At 45.3% G+C, this 21,784-nt stretch overlaps 1 protein-coding gene across 2 annotated transcripts in view; it reads right to left on the reverse strand.

Annotated features, from left to right (window-relative positions):
- Nucleotides 1-21,784, reverse strand: part of fam193a (family with sequence similarity 193 member A) — a 266,074-nt gene that overhangs the window by 112,183 nt on the left and 132,107 nt on the right. For both annotated transcript variants that reach the window (XM_038805884.1, XM_038805883.1), the window contains exon 3: nucleotides 4,110-4,355. In XM_038805884.1, coding sequence (XP_038661812.1) covers nucleotides 4,110-4,355 — 246 coding nt within the window. The remainder of the gene's footprint in view (nucleotides 1-4,109; nucleotides 4,356-21,784) is intronic.

The raw sequence follows: 21,784 nt of genomic DNA on the forward strand, positions 1-21,784 counted from the left end.
TAGCACAGATCCCTGCTGTACCCCACCAGTACCGCCCGTCAATCAGAGAAGGACCCATTTATTCCAACTTTTTGGTTCCTGTCTGCTACCTTGCTTTATATTCATCTCAAGACACCAGCCGCAATCCCATGGGCTTTAACTTTACATAGTAAACTGCTATGTGAGACCTTGTCGAAAGCTATCTGAAAGTCTAAATAAACCACAACCACAGGTTCTCCCTGGTCAACCTCTATGCTTACATCTTCAAAGAATTCCAGTAGATTTGTCAAGCATGATTTCCATTTTCATAAATCCGTGCTGACTTTCTCTGATTATCATAGAATTTACAGTGCAGAAGGAGGCCATTCAGCCCATCGAGTCTGCACCAGCTCTTGGAAAGAGCACCCTACCCAAGGTCAACACCTCCACCCTATCCCCATAACCCAGTAACCCCATAACCCGGTAACCCCACCCAACACTAAGGGCAATTTTGGACACTAAGGGCAATTTATCATGGCAAATCCACCTAACCTGCACATCTTTGTGACTGTGGGAGGAAACCGGAGCACCCAGAGGAAACCCACGCACACACGGGGAGGATGTGCAGACTCCGCATAGACAGTGACCCAAGCCGGAATCGAACCTGGGACCCTGGAGCTGTGAAGCGATTGTGCTATCCACACCTGTACCACCACTTTCAAAATGCTGTGCTAGAAATCCTTGATAATGCAACTTCCCTACTACCGACGTTGGGCTCATTGGCCTATAGTCCCTGGTTTTCTCTCAACCTCCCTCTTTGAATAGCGGGGTTATATTAGCTACCCTCCAATCTGTAGATTAGCTACCCTCCAATCCTTTTAGAAGGATGAGGGGGGGGATCTGATTGAGGTATACAAGATACTAAAAATGATTAATAAAGTAATCATAGACCAAATGTTCCGAGAGATCACAGATATAGGTTGAGGGGCGGTATATTTAGAACCGAGATGAGGAGGAACTACCTCTCGCACAGGGTGGTGAATTTGTGGAACTCACTTCCCCATAGGGCGGTGGAAACCATTAAATGGCTTCAAGGAGGAGATAGATATATTTCTGATTAAAAACGGGTTAATAGGATATGGGGAACAAGTAGAATTTTGGAAAATTGCCACCAATGTCCTTAAGTACTCTGGGGTGAAGATTATCAGGCCCTGGAGATTTATCCACCTTTAATCCTATTATTTTCCCCAAAACCATTTCTTTACTAATACGAATTTCCATCAATTCCTCACTGAAACTTGTGTTTCTCAGAACTTCCGGTACATTAGTCTGCCTTCCTTTGGGAAAACAGAAACAAAGTACGATTTAATTCCTCGGCCATTTCTTTATTCCCGGTTGTGAATTCACCCGTTTTTGACTGTAAGGGCCTAGATTCATTTTAATCAAACTTTTTCTCTTTACATCCTATAGAAACTTTTACAGTCAGTTTTTATCTTCCCCACTAGCTCATAACTTTCATATTGTATTTTCCCCTTCTTAAATCAATCCCTAGGTTCACCATTGTTGAATTTTAAACTGTTCCCAATCCTCAGGTTTATATTTCTTTTGCTAATTTGTAGGTCCCTTCTTTGAATCCAATACGATCTCTAATTTTCCGTGTAAGCCATTGTTTGCCATAGTTCCCTTTCCCCTCTTGTGCCAAACAGGAATAAACAACCTTTGGAGTTCACCTATTTGTTCCTTGAATGTCACAGTCCTTTCTTTCAGTATTGTTTCCCAGTCCATCATAGCCAGCTCATGCCTCATACCATCATAGTTACCTTTATTGAGGATCAGGAAACAGACCTGTACATTTAACATAAGTTATGAGGCATCTACTGGAATCGATCAAACGGAACAAAGTAACTCTGTACTTGGACAAGTATGAGCCGATCAAACAGGAGTTAGATAGGGAATATGTCAGCATGGCTGACTATGCTCGTTGCATTTTCTGAGGCCATTCACCTTAGATACAAAGAAGACAAATCAGAATATCTTTTTCCAATCTCTACGGGACGCTGGCACTGCTGGCTTGGCCAGCATTAATTGCCCATCCCTAGTTGCCCTTGAGAAGGTGGTAGAGAGCTGCCTTCTTGAACCGCTGCAGTCCTTGAGGTGTGGATGTACCCACAGTACTGTTAGCGAGGGAGTTCCAGGATTTACACAATGCATAGAGCAGCAAAATGATTTGTGTTCTCCATCCATACAAATCATGACAAGGCAGTGTTTAGGTACAAATATAAGAAGCTAATGCACTGTTCGCCTTAATCTCAAGAGGGCAGGAATACATTGGGGTAAAGTGTTGCTTCAGTTGCACAAAGCTTAAGTCAACCCCATTCTGAAGTATTGTATTCAGTTTTGGGTACTGCATCTCAGCAAAGACATATTGGCCTTGGAATGGGCTAGAACACTAATCCACCTGAATAATGAGAGCGTTTAAAGGGTTACTATCTGAGAGTCTATTTTGTATCCTTTGTGTTTCGTTGGTTGAAGGATAATCAAAACTGTGTTTAAAATGATCCAGACTTGAGAGTAAATATGGCAAATCTCTTTCCTCCGGCGACGGAATTCAGAACAAGAGGGCACAACCTTAAGATCTTTTAGGAATGAAATGAAGAACCATCATCGCACACGAGGAAATCTGGGAAGCTCGTTACAAAAAGCCAAGGAAATTGGGTCAACCCAAACTTGTAGGACAAACATTATTAGATTTTTGTTAGGAAAAGGCTTCAAGCAACATACAGCAAAGGTGAGCATGTAGAATTGAAGTACATACTGTACCCTAACTGCCACAAGATTCCAGAGGGGACTAATGGTCTACTCATACTTCCATTTATTCCACTGTTAAACTCGTTAGAATGTTTTAGGTTTGTAAAATCTTGATGATTTTCACTGGAGACATTTATTTCATCAATGACTCCAGCAACATTAAGTTTATTTTGTTTTGAAATATTTAAATATATGCTTGATATTATGGATATTAGTAACAAGCTGGTTAATGCATTTGTGTTAATTTTTGGAAATTACTATTTGAACAATTAGTGTTCATTAATATCACGCTGCGCAATTACAAGGCAGACTGAAAAAACAAATGTTCTCATTTTGCACAAACAATAGCCTCAGTAAGGCTGTCTAACATTTTGCTTCGAGCTCAGCATGCAAAACTTAGTTGGGAGGAGATGGTTATTTGATGGAGTTAGTCTGCGGGAAGAGTAGTTAAAAAGAGGAAAACTGGATACAATCAATTTAATGCTCCAAAGCACATACATTCAGAGTTCTAAAAAGAAATCCAACTGTACCAGGTTGATCTCACGGAAAAGTGGAGGTATGGATAAGTGTGACGTGATGCACTTGGGCAGGACGAAAAAAAGCATGTTGAACAGCAGGACCCTCCTGGGAAGCAGCGATGATCAGAGGAACCTTGGTGCGCACCAGTTCCTTAAGGTAGCAGGGCAGGTGGATAAAGTGGTTAAGAAGGCAAATGATATATTTGTCTTTATTAGCCGAGGCATATGCTGAAGAGCAGAAAGGTTATGCTGCAACTGCAGGGTTAGGCAACAGCTAGAGTATTATGTGCAGTTCTGGAATCCACATTATAGGAAGGATGTGACAGCACTGGAAAGGGTGCAGAGGCAATTTACCAAGATAATGCCTGGGATGGAGAATTTTAGTTATGGTGAGAGATTGGATAGACTAGGGTTGTTTTCCTTGGAACAGGGATTGAGATGTATAAAATCATGAGGTGCATAGATAGACACAAAGAAACCTTTCCCCTTGGTGGAGGCATCAATGACCAGGGGGCATAGATTTAAGGGGCAGGAGGTTTAGAGGGGATGTGGGGAAAAGCTTTTACACCCAGAGGGTGCTGGGAATCTGGAAGTCACTGCCTGAAAGGGTGGTGGAGGCAGAGCCCCTCAAAACATTTGAGAAGTATTTAGATGTGCACTTGTGATTCCAGGACATACAAGGCTATGGGCCAAATTCTGGAATATGGGATTAGAATAGTTAGGTGGCTGTTTTTGACCAGTGCAATAACAACGGGCTGAAGGGCCTTTTCTGTGCTGCAGACCTCTATGGCTCAAAAACAGAATATTAAAATGGTCCCTACTTACCACCAGAGATTGCTCTAGAGAAACTTGCCGATCGTCCTTTTCAACTGTACGCCTGCAATCCGGACACACCCAGAGTGGAAGGTGCAACATGCTATTCGTTTTTGGAGACGTAGAAAGTGCCATTTTGTTTGGGTTTGTAATCCCACTCTCTGAGAGTGAAGAGTCTTTGCGTTCACTTCGACACAGAAGACATCGTTCTCCTGTTGAGTATGGTGCCCTTTGACCCAGACCAAAGGTGAAGGGTGTCTAAATGGAAGAAATGAGAAGTGAGGTCACCATCCGGAGGCACAACAAAAAATAATCTATGTAAATATCTGCATCTTTATACATTATCTGTTTCATTGATTTATGCAGTCATTGAGGAACATTTTCCATTTTATTATTTTTTTTTTTTATTTTTTTTTTAAAATTTAGTGTACCCAATCATTTTTCCAATTAAGGGGCAATTTAGAGAGGCCAATCCACCTAGCTTGCACCTTTTTGGGTTGTGGGGGCGAAACCCACGCAAACACGGGGAGAATGTGCAAACTCCACACGGACAGTGACCCAGAGCCGGGATCGAACCTGGGACCTCGGCGCCGTGAGGCAGCAGTGCTACTCACTGCGCCACCGTGCTGCCCCTCCATTTTATTATTTAACATTCCAAGACTTCGATATTCTGAGATGGTATTTTGCAATTTTCCCCTATTTTTCTGAGAGAAATTTAGATCAGTCAGTGGCCTCGTATCTCACATTTAACTTTCAGATCTAGAGCGTAGACGGAACATAATGTAAAGACGGATGGTAATATAAATTGCAGATTGCTTGTACCCTTGTGCAGAATTTGAATTGCACAGCTCTGCAAACAAACAATTAGCTAGTTGTTCTTCGAGCCAGCTAACACAACTATTTATCTGATTTTAGTCAGCACAATTTTCAACCTGGCTGCAAAAACCTCATTTTCCATATTTGTTCCCAATGAAGTGATGCAGTGAGAGTTCTCCTAACACCCAAACAAATGGGGTATTCTGCCAATACCAACCCAGAATCTAGGGCCATAGCTCTACGTTCAGGGCCTGCCTGGAAGGTGGGTTGAACGCTGAGATAGTAATGCTGCCATTAAGAAATACAAGTCACCTTTTCCCCAAAAGGGATCATGTTATGGACTCAGTACAAATGAATTTGTGAGACAACCGAATGACAGCACAGATTGAAAGACTATGGTGAGAAGGTAGTTTAGATGGGATAAGTCAGCATTGAGCAACTGGTCTGGAAGTTCAGATACTCCCACCCGGTCAGCATGGATGAAGTGCTTGGTATTGCATAGCAGAGATTGAGAACTTGTTCAATGTAAACTAGAGAAAGTTCCACATTTAACCAATACAAACTATCTCCAATATACCATGCCATGATACGCATATGGGGCACTATCAAATAATGAAGAAAATCCAATCTAACCACCTGTAAATTACACTCTTTCTAAAACAACCTTCACAAGCTGGTTTAGCTCAGTGGGCTAGACAACTGGTTTGTGATGCTGAACAAGCCCAGCAGCGCGGGTTCAATTCCCGTACCAGCTCTGAATTATCTCCCTGTGTACCCGAACAGGGACTGGAATGTGGCGACTAGGGGCTTTTCACAGTAATTCCATTGCAGTGTTAATGTACACCTACTTGTGACAATAAAGGTTATTTATCTTTTATCAAAAAAACCAGAAAGGAACATTTGGGACTACTGTAAATACGCAGGTCTATCGGAACACAGCTTGAACAAAGTAGCTATTGTCTTGAAACTTGTTCATCGATACCAAGCTGGGTTGAAGCAAGCAGGCTCCTCCAAGGAGTTCGGTGGCAGACAGCATCAAAAGAAGCCATTTGTCTATCAGACAAAATGGCTCCAGGCCTCCAACTGTTAAAATAAACGCAAGCAAGGTAGCCTCAAATCTTTAACAATTTTCATTCACAAAGCTAAATGTTTTAAATGGGTCAGACAGCTCAACAACCTGGAGCACAGCCTCACATTTATGAGAAATATGCAAAATGGAAGAAGGTCTTGAGGGATCAAATTGGGAAAGATAATTTCTACTGTTTAGTGATTCTATCATGAGGCATAATCTCAAGATCTACCTGACAAACTCAAAGCGGGGATGTATTAGGAGGGAACTTCTCTTCAGACATAGGCTATCAAAGATAAGTCACTAAGGACAAGAAGCAAGTAGTTTGAGTACTTCATGACAATGCATGGGGCCTAAATTCAGACCCCACCAATGGGAAGTTGTGATAAATTGGTAACTTTGGGGCTAACATTGGATTGATACACATGAAATCTTCCAGACAACAACCTCCAACATTTTCACTATTGTCATTCAAGAGGGTAGTCTTCTACCCTCACCCTGTCTGGCTTGTATGTGGTGCTAGTCCCACACTGAATCCAGAAACAGGCCAGCCAGCACTTCCTTTCACAAAAATGTTATTCCTGTCCCCCTTCTCAATACCCTCAATATTTGGACATCTTTGGCGTGATTCTCCGACCCCCCCCACCGGGCCGGAGAATTACCAGGGAGCGGCGTGAATCCTGCCCCACTGCTGGATTCTCCTGCGACTGTTTTTCAGCGGGGGAGGGAATCACGTTGCGCCGGTCAGGGGCCGTTGGCTCTAGAGAAACTTGGCGATCGTTCTGGCAATTCTCCGCTCCACGATGGTCCGAGTGGCTGCCCGCTTTCGGCCAGTCCTGCCGGCATAAATCAGACAAGGTCCTTACCGGCAGGACCTGGCTCTGCGGGCGGCCTGCGGAGTCCTCGGGGGGGGGGGGGGGCCATTGTGGCCACTGATCCGCAGGCGGGCCTGTGCCGGGGGGGCACTCTTTCTCTCCACGCCGGCCGCTGTAAACGTCTGCCATGGCCGACTCGGAGAAGAACCCACCCGCGCATGCGCTGGGATCACACCAGCACATACTGGCGCTCCCGTGCGTGCGCCAACTCGCGCCGGCCGGCCAAGGCCCTTCGACCCTGGTTGGCGTGGCGCCAACTACACCGGCACGGCCTAGCCCCTGAAGGTGCGGAGGATTCTGCACCTTCCGGGGGGGCCCAATGCCCGAGTGGTTCACGCCATTCCTCGCCGCCGGTTAGGGGCGAATCCCGGCCCTTTTGCGCAGTTAATGGAAATGCAGATCATAATTGTTCATCGACCGAAGAAATGTCCAGGCTGTGCCTTTATTGTTTGATATTGAACATAAAATTACATATATTGTATGTACCGCCAATGTTGAAAAACAATTAGTGAAGTAGCCTTCTGGGGTGAGTGGCCTACCCCTGCTCCTAATTCCTATGTTAAATACAAATTCTTGTTGCTAATGAATAACGGGGTCCAAACAACAAAATCTCATATTAATATGAAATCGTCAATGTAATAAAACGCCCCATTGAGCGTTGAAAAGAAAACCCTACCACATAAGCTTTGTCAAAGAAGTGGGTTTTAAAGAGTACCTTAAAAGAGAGACAGGGTTTTAGGAGGGAATTCCAGAGCTTCAGGCCCATGCAGCTGAAGGCACAGCCACCAATGGTAGAAGCGGCTAAAGTTGGGGTGCTCGAGGCCAGAATTGGGGGAGCACAGATATCTTGGAGAATTGTGGGGCTGGAGGAGATTTCAGACAAAGGGAGGAGTTACGGTCATGTGTGATTTGAAAATGATGAGAATTCTAAAATTAAGACATTGCAGTCAAACCTTCAATTAATATAAAAAATGCAACGGAAATTATGACAACTCTGGTTTTAGTGGAAAACACTAAGTGAGCAAGCGTGTCTGTATAAAGAGCAGCCATGGCTGCAGAATTCAGAATGAGATTTAAATAAAAAGGAAATGAACCTGGCCAGTGACCAGACATGGGAGTATTTTTAATGAGCCTGTGACCTTGGTGCCCTTTATTCATTTTAATACAGCATACTAATATTTCTTTTCAAAATGAAAGAAAGAATAGTAAAAGGAAGAAATGTGCTTTTTATATGGGTGCTCATAATCACGTCACCAAATCATAAAAATCATATAAACAATTCCAGTCACGATGGAAATATTTTTTAGTTTTTCAGGTTTCCCTAGTAAATTTAGCCAAAGAAAATTCTTGTGGAAGCATCAAGGAAACTAAGTGCATATTTTGAGTTTGTGAATGCCACAATGAATAGCTTGTATGTTCTGACAATGCAGTGTATTTCGATAGATGCGTTTGAAAATCTCAAAGCCATGGCTCAGTCAGCAGACAACAGTGCGGAATTCAATAAAGCCCAAGAACAAGCAGATGAAATTTTCCTGGTGTCCGTTTGAACTGTGAAAGAACACACTGCAATAAAACTGTAGATTTTCCCCTTACAGCTTGAACGATGTTGGGAGAAATCATTTTAAGATGTACAGCGGCAGAGCTGCAGACGATTCCCTGGTGCTGATAGACATCGGTGATAAACAGAGAATTCAGATGGAGCATGTTGCACAATATTCAATTTCCCACACTCACTATCATTACAGCCTGGGAAAGGGACAAGAGGAGGCAGAATGCATCTGTAAACATCTGCAGAAAATTACTTTCTGCAAATCTTCAATTTGTTTCTCAACAAAGGTTTGCAAAATGTGATTTATTAGAGTTTGATTATCTGGCACGAAACAGGTACGGTGGCCACAGATGTTTGGACAGCAAATTCATAGAATATAGAGTGCAGAAGGAGGCTATTCGGCCCATCGGGTCTGCACCGGCTCTTGGAAAGAGCCCCACACTTAAGCCCACATCTCCACCCTATCCCTGTAAACCAGTAACCCCACCTAACCCAAGGGTAATTTAGCATGGTTAATCCGCCTAACCTGCACATCTTTGGACTGTGGGAGGAAACCAGAGCACGCGGAGGAAACCCACGCAGACACGGGGAGAACGTGCAGACTCTGCACAGACAGTATCCAAGCCGGGAATCGAATGTGGGACCCCGAAGCTGTGAAGCAACTGTGCTAACCACTGTGCTGCCGTGCCACCCACAAATTGGGGTGAAGCCATCCAGGCCTGTGCATCGCCTTGCTCAGTTAGCCTTTCACCTACAATGCACAGTTTTGTAAGCATCAACCAAATTGTTCACATGTGCGCCTCTCCTGAAACAAGAAAAAAAATACTAGACTGTCAGGTGAAAGAGGAGATTAATCTCTCCAATCACCTGACTGTGGAGGAAGCATGCTCAAATCAATCAGTGACACAAAAGCAGGACAAATGTTGTCTCCAATTTTTGCTTCATCTCACTTGTTCTTCATTCCATAATTAAAATGTATTTTTTGTTTTGAAGCAATAACTTTACATTTATATTTCAAAACGTCTGACTACAATTCACTATTTGGGATGGAGTGTGGTCAAAATAAAATCGGATGGAAATTAGAGAGCAACTGAAATCACGTAAAAAGGTAGAGTGATGCGTATAGTCGAGGTGTTTAGGTGCATCAATTCCAATGCTTAGATGGCTGAGACCATGCGTCAACCATCAAGCAATGGGATAAGAAAAAGGGGGTAGCACAGTGGATCATTTTTGGAAAATCCAAGAAGTAATTGTACTTACTTAGTGTGACACCTGGGAGATGTTAGGAAATTGGATTGAAGATGTAGTGGCCAATTTAGGGGTTAACAGCCTGAGGGTAAAACTGCGAGTACTGAATCAGAGGTATACGCCCACACCTGGGCTGAATTACATTGTCCCATTCAGACTTAAACGCTAATAAAAATTAAGCCAGGGTCATTCCTGCCACAATGGCATAGTGGTTAGCACTGCTTCCTCATAGCGACATGCTCCCGGGTTCATTTTCGGCCTCGGGTGACTGTGTGGAATTTGTACTTTCTCCCTGTGTCTATGTGGGTTTCCTCCGGGTGCTCCGGTTTCCTCCCAGAGTCCAAAGATGTGCAGGTTAGGTGGATTGGCCACGCTAAATTGCCTCTTAGTGTCCAAAAGGTTTGGTGGGGTTACTGAGTTTTGGAGATGGGGTGGAGGCATGGGCTTAAGTAGGGCGCTCGTTCCAAGGTCCATTGTAGACTCGATGGGCCGAATGGTCTCCTTCTGCACTGTAAATTCTATGATTCACTCAAGATCCATTGACCTCCAGGACCTCTGGTTTAACCAGTCATTAGCCCGTTTCAGAGACTGATGGCCTCTTTTGTCCATAAATTGGAGGTTAGTTGCATATTCATAGCATGGCCCTGTTCTTTTGTGCAAAAGGAAGTGGATAATCAAAAGTCCAGATAGCGATATGTTCAAGTCTTGACACTCCTAGACAGAACTATCTTTGAGGGGCTGGGCGGAGCATAGAGAGATAAAAGAATCCTGTTTGAACAAGTGGCGGGAGAAGGATTTGGAGAACAATTAGGTGAGGCCATGAAAAGACTGCCACAGAGATAGGCTTTCGGACAGGGTCTGAAGCAGTCTCACTACCAGCAATAGGTTCTATAGTGCAAGTATTGTTCTGTCTGTCTAAGTGGAACTGAGAGCTGCATGTTCATTTTACGTGCTGTTTATGGGAAATCGTGTGTTAGGGTTAAGAGATACATGTAAGCTGTTCGAAGTTTAAATATTGTTTTTATTTTGTTATAATAAAGTTTAATTTGCAAAAATAACCAAGCCCTATTTCTGATGCAATCATTCCTAAAATAAATTGGTCTTTCCGCACAGATTTAAAAATACAAAGAAACGTTGCGGTTCTCGTCCAGTATCTTTTATTTTAAAATATTTTTATTCTCCTCCATTTTCATATTTTCTTGCAAATTTACACCCACCAACAATAAACAATAACCAGTAATGAATGCAATGTCAATCCCCATATCAACAACAACAATCCCATCCTCCCACCAAACCCCAGAACAGCAGCCCACATGCTAACAAACAAATAACAAAAAGGAATCAGGAATCACCCATAGTCATAATTAGCACATAGTCAGTCTTCTCCCCCCCCCCCCCCCCCCCCCCCCCCCCCGCCCAACCCTCCTAATGTTCGATGTCATCCAATTCTCAAAAGTGCATATTGAATAACACCCATGAGTTGTAGAACCCCTCCATCCTTCCCCTCAGTTCAAATTTGACGTTTTCAAGAGTTAAGAATTCCAGGAGGTCCCCCCGCCACGCCAGGGCACAGGGTGGAGAGGTTGATTTCCATCCCAACAGGATCCGCCTTCGGGCAATCAACGAGGCGGAGGCTACAAACCTGCCTCTGCACCCGTTTCCAACCCTGGCTGGTCTGACACCCCGAATATGGCCTCCCGGGGGTCCGGGTCCAGTTTCACGTGCACCACTTTAGAGATTACACAAAAAACCTCTTAGCCACTGTTGGAATCTTGTCTGGCATCCGTAGCAATACCTTCGTTCATGATTCCAAGACCTGGTCCAATGCTTTAAAAGCCAAAAAATAATTTTGAAATGTATTCACTGTAATCACGTGGATACAGTTTAAGCCAAATCGTGCACTGCAAGCTCCCACAAACAACAATGTTAATGATCAGATATTTATTTAATTTTTGTTGGTTTAAGGACGTATCGAGCCTGGGAAAACATCCCTGCTCTCGTCTGAAACAGTACCACAGGATCTTTTATGTCCACCAGAGGTGCCATCGTTCAACGTTTTATCAAAAGATAGTATCTCCATCAGTGCAACGCTCCTTTGGCATAATCCTTTCAAAGTGACAGAGAATGGCAAGCTGAAATAGTTAACGCACCCAATAAATAAGATTGTCTAGTCAAGGTTGTAGAAACATATGAACATACATCCATGCAAACATATGAATTAAGAGTAAGGGCGGCATGGTGGCACACTGGTTAGCACTGCCAGCTCACAGCATCAAGGACCTGGGTTCGATCCCGGCTCCGGGTCACTGTCCGTGTGGAGTTTGCACATTCTCCCCGTGTCGGCGTGGGTCTCACCCGTACAACCTAAAGATGTGCAGGGTAGGTGGATTGGCCACACTAAATTGCTCCTTAATTGGGAAAAAAATTGGGTAATAAAAAATTTGTTTTAATGAATTACGATTCGGCCCTTCGAGCCTGCTACACCATTCTGTAAGATCATAGTTGGCTATCTGATCGTGGCCTCAACTCCCCAATTCCATCTACTCCCCAATATCCTTTGGTTACTTTATTAGTCAAAATCTAGAAATGTCTGCCTTAAAAATATTCAATGACGCTACCTTCCTTGCCTTTTGAGAAAAAGTTCCAAAGACCCTCCAGCGAAAAACACTCTCTTCATCACTTTCTGAAGTGGGAGACCCTTTCATTTTTAAACTGTGTCCCTTAGTTCTGGTCTCTCCCACAAGGGGAAACATCCTTTCAGTATCCACCTTGTCAAGTCCCCTCAGGATCTTATCTGTTTCCTCATAAGATAACCATCCTGCACAGTCCCAGGTGTCATTCCAGTGAACCTTCTCTGAACTGCATCTAGGGCATTTATATCCTTTTTTAAATAAGGAGACCAAACTGTGCAAAGTACTCCAGACGTGGTCTCACCTGTACAATTGTAGCTAGATGTATATGCAAATGCATGAATAGGATGGGAATAGAGGGATACGGACCCCGGAAGTGTAGAAGATTTTAGTTTAGATGGGCAGCATGGTTGGCGCAGGCTTAGAGGGCCGAAGGGCCTGTTCCTGTGCTGTACTTTTCTTTGTTCTATGTCCTTACTTTTGTATTCCATTTAAGGATAATGGAACCCATGGCATTTTAGAAGAGGAGTCAAACATAAAAATAAGAATGTTTTCCTCAAATATACAGGGTATTGATGAGACCACATCTTGAGTGGTGTGTGCAGTTTTGGTCCCTTTATTTCAGGAAGGATGTCAATGCATTGGAGGCAGTTCAGAGGAGCTTTAGAGTCATAGAGCTTTACAGCACCAAAAGAGGCCCATCGGCCCATTGTGTCTGTACCGGCCACCAAACACCTATCTATACTGATCCCATTTTCCAGCACTTGATCCATAGCCTTATATGCTATGGCATTTCAAGTGCTCATGTAAATTCTTCTGAAATATTGAGAGGGTTCCTGTCTCTACCACCCTTTCAAGCTGAGTTCCAGATTCCCATCACCTGGGTGACAATGTTCTTCCTCAAATCCTCTCTAAATCTTCTACTCTTTACTTTACATTTATGCCCGAACAAACGGTATATACAACTCCATCAACACCTCCCTGCTCTTATATTCTATGCCTTGGTTAATAAAGGCAATATCTCATTTGCCTTCTTAACCACCTTTATCTATCCGTCCTGTTTTTTTCAGCGATCTTTGAACATGCATCCTAAGGTTGCTATGTACTTCCTAGTGTCCTGCAGTTTACTGTGTATGCCCTCACCTTATTCGTCCTCTCAAAAAGTATCACCTCTCACTTTTCACGGTTAAAGTGCAATTTTCACTATTCTGTCCATCTGACCAGCCCATCTCTATCACCATCTGACCTAAGACTTTCCTTGGGTAACCAGACCATCAATTTGCATTTCATTGGCAAACTTACTGATCATAACCCCCACATTCCTGTCTCAATCATTAAAGAAGACTACAAGCAGCCTGGGACCCAGCACTGATCCCTGTGGTACACCATTGGACATAGGCTTCCAGTCATAAAAAACAATCTTCCACCATTTACCCCTCCTGCCACGGAGCAATTTTAGGTACAATATGCCAAATTGCCCATGACCGTCTTGATCACTCTCCCAAGAGGGATCTTGCTAAAAGCCTTACTGAAGTCTATGTAGACTACATCAACTGCACTGCCTTCATCTACACATCTAGTCACCTCCTCAAAAAATTAAATCAAATTTGTTAGATCTCCCCCTGACAAAGCCATGCTGACTACTATTGATTAATCCTTGCCTCTCCAAGTGGAGGTTAATTCTGTTCCTCAAAATCTTTTTCAATAATTGCCGTACCGCTGATGTTAGATTCGCTGTACTAAAAAAAAAGTTTTTCCCTTACTTCCCTTCTTGAATAATGGTACATTAGCTGTCCTCCAGTGCTGTGGCCAGAGAGGATTTGAAAATTAGCATCAGAGCCCCTGCACATCTCCTCTCTTGCCTCACACTCTGTTTTCACTTGAGGATATAAATAACATTCCAGAAATAAATGTGAATCAAGAGATGAAAGGGAGGAATGATAAAACTATTTTAATCACCGGGGAAAGGGTACTGAGAATATTATTAGAATCAAAAGCTGACGTTCCAACGTTCTGATGGACGACATCCTAAAGTCTTTGAATAAGTGGCGGCTGAAATAGTAAATGCATTCGTTTTAATTCTCAAATTGCCTAAATTCTGGAAAGGCCCCATCAGATTTGAAAATAGCAAATATTCAACGAGGGAGACAGAAAACAGGAAACTACAGGTGAGCTAGCTTAATATGTCATAGGGAAAATGCTGGAAATACACATTATTGACATGCAGCACATCCACAGAATCCCCATTATCTATGTTGCTCAGGATAAGCAGTGGGAAAAGCAAAGAGTGACATCAGAGACAGGCAGACCGTCTGCTCTGGTAGCAGTGGTGTGCTGAGCAGATGCACATCAGGTGGCTCTCCTCCCAAACAAACCCAACAGAGGCAATTTATCGAGAATTTCAGCTTTAAAAGCTCACCAAAAGGCAATGAAATGCACACAAAAGGAATGTGCCTGGATATAATAATAAATCAAGCGGACGGTGAGATTTAAGGAGCAGCAGTGAAGGAAAAGGGCAAGAGCCACGGGCGCGCAGGCAGATGGCCCCACGAGGTGAGGCGGAGATTCAGGCGAACCAGGAAGGGGAGAAGCTGGCAAACCGAACAGTGGAGCAGGAACAGGACGGGGCGACCATCCCCAACCCCGCACAGGCAGAAGAATGGAGAAGCGTGCTGAAAAGGGAGGTAAACGCCATAAGGGAAGCAATCAGGATGGAGCTCCACACGATGGTGAAGGTGGTGATGTCAGAGGCAACAAACAAAATGCAGCAAACCATCAGAGGTCTGGAAAGGAAGGCGGAGGCACAGGAGAAAACATTCCTGGAGTTGGGGACGGCCGCCTCGGACCAGAGCGACAGGATCGTAGCACTGGAAACCAAGGTGAGAAGGTTGGTGACAATCCAGAGGAACCTAAGCGAGAAAGTGGAGGAACAGGAAAACAGGTCCAGACGGCAGAACGTCAGAATAGTGAGTCTGCCAAAGGTGATAGAGGGCAGAGACCCAACAGGCTACATCGACCAAATGCTGGGCAAGCTAGCGGGGAGGGGCGGCTTTCCAAACCCCCCAGAAATTGACAGGGCACACAGGTCGCTCCGACCCAGGCCCAAAGCCGGGGAGCAGAGAGCGATTATCGCAAGCCTGCAACGGTTCCAGGAATGGTCAAAAATCTTAAGGTGGGCCCATCAGGTGAAATCGTGCATGTGGGAAGGGAAGAACATAAGTGTGCACCAAGACATTGGGTGGACCCGGCAAAACAGAGGGCCGAGTTCAACAGAGCAAAATCAGTACTCTACAAAAGTGGGATGCGATTTGGGATGTTATTCCGGGCCAGATTCTGGGTAACATTAAAAGGAAAGGAACTGTATTTCAACCATCCCAGCGGAAGCTGACGAGTTTGTTATGTCGAACAAATTGGGGGAGTAACAACCGCAACAACAATGAAAGCTGCAGGGGCGGAAAAAAGAATCAGAACAAAGAGCGGAGGACAGACTGTAAACACAATAATATCACAAACTGTAGGCATATGTTTTCTGTTTTACGCGGGTCTGTGCTGCCTCGTTTTCGGGCTAGTCTCTCCTCTCAATGTGATGAGCGGGAACAGAGCAAGGAGAGCGCAGAACAAAAGGGAAGCAAAGGGAAGGTTGAGGTAGAGAAATAGAATGGATACAGGCCTCGGCAGGCATGAAGCAGGGCGAGGAACCAAGACGGTGCCGCAAACAGCCATTCGGGAGGGCATCAGGGCAAAGGGAGACCCCGGAGAGCAGGGGCGCACCCATGTGGCGTACACATAACTGGCGGCCATGTTGGGTGCCCCCTGGGCAAAAGGAAACCCCGCAGCACTGGGGACCAACCCTCATGGTGCGAGCGGCGACCGCGGCCATTTTGGACGGCCCCCTAACAAAGGGAAACCCTGGAGTGCGGGGGCGCGTCCACCAGGTAAGTATGGGTGATCCTGCAAGACTGGGGGGGTCAGAAACCACCCCCCCCCAGGATTGTTACCTGGAACGTAAGGGGACTAAACGGCCCAGCGAAAAGATCCAGAATCTTCGCCGACCTAAGCCTATAAGCAGACATAATCTACTTACAAGAGACGCACCTGAGGGAGAAGGACCAACTGCTAGTAAGGAAGGGCTGGGTGGGACAGACTTACCACTCATGGTACGGGGCGAAGGCAAGGGGAGTAGCAATACTAATCAACAAGAGGACGAGGTTTACAGAAACCAAGACAGTCACGGACCCAGGGGGATGGTACGTCATGGTCAGCGGTATCTTGGAAGGGGCACCGGTGGTACTGGTAAACGTGTACACAGAATTCACAAAGAAGGCCGTGGCGGAAATCCCCGACATTGGCACATGACTGATTTGGGGGGGGGGGGGGGGGGGGGGGGGGGGGGGGGGGGGGGGGGGGGGGGGGGGGGGGGGGGGGGGGGGGGGGGGGGGGGGAGAGAGGAGGAGGAGGAGGAGACACACACACTTCAACTGCGTACAGGACCCACTGACCATATCCCAGAACGGGGAAAAGGCCTGGCATGGCTAGGGAACTAGGAGCTTTGATGGAGCAGATGGGGGCGGTGGACCAATGGCGGTTACTACACCCAGGAGAAAGGGAATTCTCATATTTCTCAAGTGCATAAGGTATACACCCGTATCGACTTCTCTGCAGTGTGGAAATCGGTGCCTACAGGGATCACGGGAGCGCAATACTCCGCGATCGTCATCTCCGACCACGCGCTACACTACATGGATATAAGGTTGAAGACAGGCTGTGCCCAGCGCCCCACATGGAGACCGGACACAAACCTCCTGGCCAACAAGGCCGTCTGCCAAAATAAATTGCAGGCCATAGGCGATTACGTTAGTAACAACCAAAACCAGGAGGTCTCACCCTCCACATTTTGGGAGGCACTGAAGGCCGTGATTAGAGGAGGGATCATAGCCTATAAGGCAAGCAGAGATAGGGAAGAGAGGGTGGGCAGGCAACTAACTGATAAACTGGTCGACAGAAAATACTCCCAAGGCCCCAACCGTAGGGCTGCTGGCGGAGAGCAAAAAGCTGCAAATGGACTTTAACCTGTTATCCACCAGGGAAAGCAGTGCACCGACTCCGCCAGGCACATGGGACTTTCTATGAACACGGAGACAAGGCTGGCCGCCTATTGGCTCACCAGCTCAGAAAACAGGCAGCCACGAGGGAAATAGCGCAGGTAAAGGATAGCCGAGGCAGACTGGTAACAGAACCAAAGCAGGTCAATCGGGCATTTGAGACCTTCTACCGGGGACTCCACACCTCCGAGCCCCCCAAAGGAGACCCTGGGATGAAACAGTTCTTAGACGGATTTGAACTACCAGTTGTGGGGGAAGACATAAGGGGGAAACTGGAAGCACCAATAGGTCTGGGAGAAATCATGGAGAGCATCAGCTCCATGCAGGCAGGGAAGGCACCGGGACCCAAACGGGTTCCCGACAGACTTCTACAAAAAAAACTTGTACCAGTCCTGACCCCACACCCAAGGGACACATTAATGGACTCACTGGCAAAGGGAACTCTGCCCCCACACTAGCGCAGGCCACAATTTCACGGATACCCAAAAAAGACAGAATGTGGACCATACAGATCCATTTCACTGCCGAATGTGGACGCAAAAATACTCACAAAGGTCCTGGCCAAAAGGCTGGAGGGCTGCATACCGGAGGTGGTCGCAGAGTGCCAAACGGGCTTTGTCCAGGATAGGCAGCTCACAGCGAACATCAGGCGGCTGCTGAATGTAATAATGACCCCACCCTTTTCGGGCTACACACTTAACCTGGGCAAAAGTAAGGCATTCCCAGTGAACCCAAAAGGGGAGAGGGGCAGCGCTGGAGGGTTTCCCGTTTAAAATGGCCCAGAACAGATTCCGTTACCTGGGGATCCAGATAGCCAGAGACTGGACACAGATCCACAAGTGGAACCTGACCAGCCTGGTGGAGGAAGTAAAAAGGGACCTACAAAGGTGGGGCTCATTGCCACTTTCTCTGGCGGGGAGAGTGCAGATGATTAAGATGAAAGTGCTGCCGAGGTTCCTCTTCCTGTTTAGATCCATACCGATCTTCATCCTCTTGCCACCAGGCAGGTAACACAGCAATCTTGACTCTTGCTCCCAGCTGCAGAAAACTGTGTCCATCCCACTGATTGTACTGTCCCCGACTGCCACTACATTCTTATTAACACCACCCATTTGAATGGCTTCTTGTACCACTGTTCCAGCCAAATATAGAAAGGGCAGACAGTTAAAGCACGGTTGTCTGGAACAAGATATTTTCTCTGCAAATTTTCAAAGAGGGAGAAAATATTCCAATTAGTTTTGCAGAACCTAATTCTGGGCCCCTCCCCTCCAAAATTATACTAGTCTTAAGTGTGAGTAAAATAGACACAGCCATAGTTACTGCCCCTCTCTCCTTTAATCGGACAAGCTCATAATGGAAGAACAGCTGTGATTTCTCAGACACTTTCGACAAGTTTTTCCAAGCAACCTTTGCCACTAATTCCCAGGTGAAAGATTAGATCAGCCAAAGAGCTGCACTATTCAACGTGAAAAGTATCTGCAACCTGGAATATGGTGAAAAGGTTAAAATAAGTTTGTAATAAACCATGGTAGGCTGGAAATATAGGATATTTGTGAGTAATCTTAAAGAAAGTTTGAAGCAAAATTGTAAGTGTGTAAAAATTTAAATCCAATCAGGTGATACTCAAGTTATTTAGAAAGGTTCCAAATACTAGAAGGGAGCCCCGACAGGGGTAATGAAGCGCAGATGGGAGTAAGAGTTGGGCAGGGAGCTGGAGGCTGGGTTTTGGGAGGATGCCCAAAGGAGAGTTAATGCATCATCGTCATGCGCTAGGCTTAGCCTTATCCGTTTAAGGTGGTCCACAGGGCGCATAAGACTGTGGCCAGGATGAGCAGGTTTGTTGAAGGGGTGGAGGATAGGTGTGGGTAATGTGTGGGTGGGCCCACAAATCTTGTCCACATTTTGGGTGTGTCCGAAGCTTGGGGGATTCTGGCAGGGGTTTGCCAACGTTATGTCGGAGGTCCTGAAGGTGAAGGTGGTCCCGAGTCCAGAAATGGTGATCTTTGGAGTGTCAGAAGACCCGGGGTCCAGGGGGGCAAGAGAGGCAGATGTTTTGGCCTTTGCCTCCCTGGTAGCCTGGCGATGGATATTATTAGAATGGAGGGACCCGGGGCCCCGAAACTGTGGGTGAGTGACCTGGCAGAGTTTCTCAGGTTGGAAAAGATAAAGATAAAGTTTGCCTTGAGGGGTTCTGTGGAGGGGTTTGCCCTGAGGTGGCAGCCGTTTATCGACTTTGAGAAAAGCAGAGTGTGTGTGTGTGTTGGGGGGGAGGGGGGGGGCGCTAAAATTGGGAGGCAGGGAAGTTGGGAAATGCAGCCCTGTTGGCTTGATTTGATGTGTGATTATGTTTGTTGTGTTAATTTACAAATGTCTCAATGAAATATTTTTCAAAAGAAAAAGAAAGGTGGCAAATGTTGACACCTGCATGAAGCAACAATCTTCTATGCTCCTTTTGGCTAGAGCAAGTAGAATGATCCTGAAACATGGGTGCAGATACCAGAGACCCCAAAAAATAAATTTGACTGACCACAAAATGTTACGCAAGTGTGAATGGCAAGTTATAGATTTACAAGATCGTTATTGGTAATATGACAGAGATTTAACTCGACTTCCAGGGTGCAAAATAGCACCAAGTTACAATGACAAGTTGCTCGTCACAGCCACATCAAAGGTTGCCCTGTAGGCTTCACTGTACAGCTACACCTACAGACAATACTGGACAATATCAGCAGGTCTGGCAGGATCTGTGGAGAGAGAAGGGAGTGAATGTTTTGACTCTTTGTCATCCAGACTCAAAACATTCGCTCCCTTTTCTCTCCACAGATGCTGTCAGACCTGCTGAGATTGTCCAGTGTTTGCTGTTTTTGTTTCAAATCCCAGCATCCGCCATAATTAGCTTTTATTTTAATTTCATCCACACTTCGCCTTTCTTGGTAGTATAACTTGAGCACGAAATGCAGCTCAACTTCTCAACTGCAAATAATGTGTCACATTACTCATAATTTACAGACTTACAAAATATTACCCTGTGAAAAGGCTGACATAAATGATTGACAGAGCTCAAGTTACCATGAGCATGCAAATGACACCGCCTCCCTCTTGTTAGAACACCCCGAGCTAGTGTACGGTCCAGTCCAGCCCCACTTCACCCAGAGTCACAACACCAGCAAAATTAAGATTTTATATTAATACCTGTGGCTTTGGGAGGAAACGGGTGGTTGAGAGGTCAAGAAAATACTTTTTAAAAAGAATAAAGGATCTTTGATGCCGATGGATGTCTTCCTTTCTTTCTCAAACTTAGGCCTTCAATTAGGTACTTTCTTTTCCTTCAGCTTGTAATGATCTTCACTGCAGACTCAGACAGCAGGCAACCAGCAGCTGAGGAGGCGGCCACTTCTGGCAGGCTCTCACTGAAAAAAATACACCTGGCAGGAACCAATCGCTGACTGCTGTCAGGCACAGCACTCACTGTCCCTGGCCAACCCACCGGCTGCCAGTTAGCCCACCGCAAACTTCCTCCGAAACCAGTTCATTCACTCGACACAGAGACATCCGATTTCTCCTCTCCAAAATACAAAACCAAGGAGCGCACTGTCATGGCAAGCATTCTTCTGCTCAAAGACACATTCCAATTGAGTCCACGGGCCAAAAATAATAAAAATAAGAAATGGGAACAAAGGAAATAAACAGGAAGGACTCGTACACTCTTGATTTCATCTATAAAAAAAAGTATGATGCAAGTGCCAATTATACACGCTCATCTGATTTGTCCCACTTAAATGATATCTATTATAAAGGGGTTATGCAGCAAAGGACAGCTATTCAGCAACTTTATAAAACACTACAAAATTTCTCCCATAGAGTCTTGCTTTTTCTCCCCATATAAAAGTCAACGAGAGCAATAAACTAGCCACAATTTGTAAGCAGGCAAAGTACAGGATAACAGCTGGTGACCAAGATAAAGAGTTTGAAATCTGGATGAAGCGATGTGAACCATTTCATCATCCACATGGAAAACAAGCCGATTTCAGATATAGCCAGATTTTTGTCACCGTGTTCACACTTGCTGATTAGTACGATCAATTCAGTGAAGAAACATCCACACAGACTATTATGACCAGTTAACCACTAGTGAATTAATACACTGGTTTGGGGGAACTTTTTTTGGCTGCTTTGTCCAACTATCCGTTTTGCAAACTACACGCGCAATAAGTACGGTATATGGTTCTGGCCACACTTATAGAACATAGAACAGTACAGCACAGAACAGGCCCTTCGGCCCTCGATGTTGTGCCGAGCAATGATCACCCACGAACCCGTATACCCGTAACCCAAAAATCCCCCCATTAACCTTACACTACGGGCAATTTAGCATGGCCAATCCACCTAACCCGCACT

The sequence above is a fragment of the Scyliorhinus canicula genome, chromosome 8 (genome assembly GCF_902713615.1).
Source record: "Scyliorhinus canicula chromosome 8, sScyCan1.1, whole genome shotgun sequence".
Taxonomy (NCBI): domain Eukaryota; kingdom Metazoa; phylum Chordata; class Chondrichthyes; order Carcharhiniformes; family Scyliorhinidae; genus Scyliorhinus; species Scyliorhinus canicula.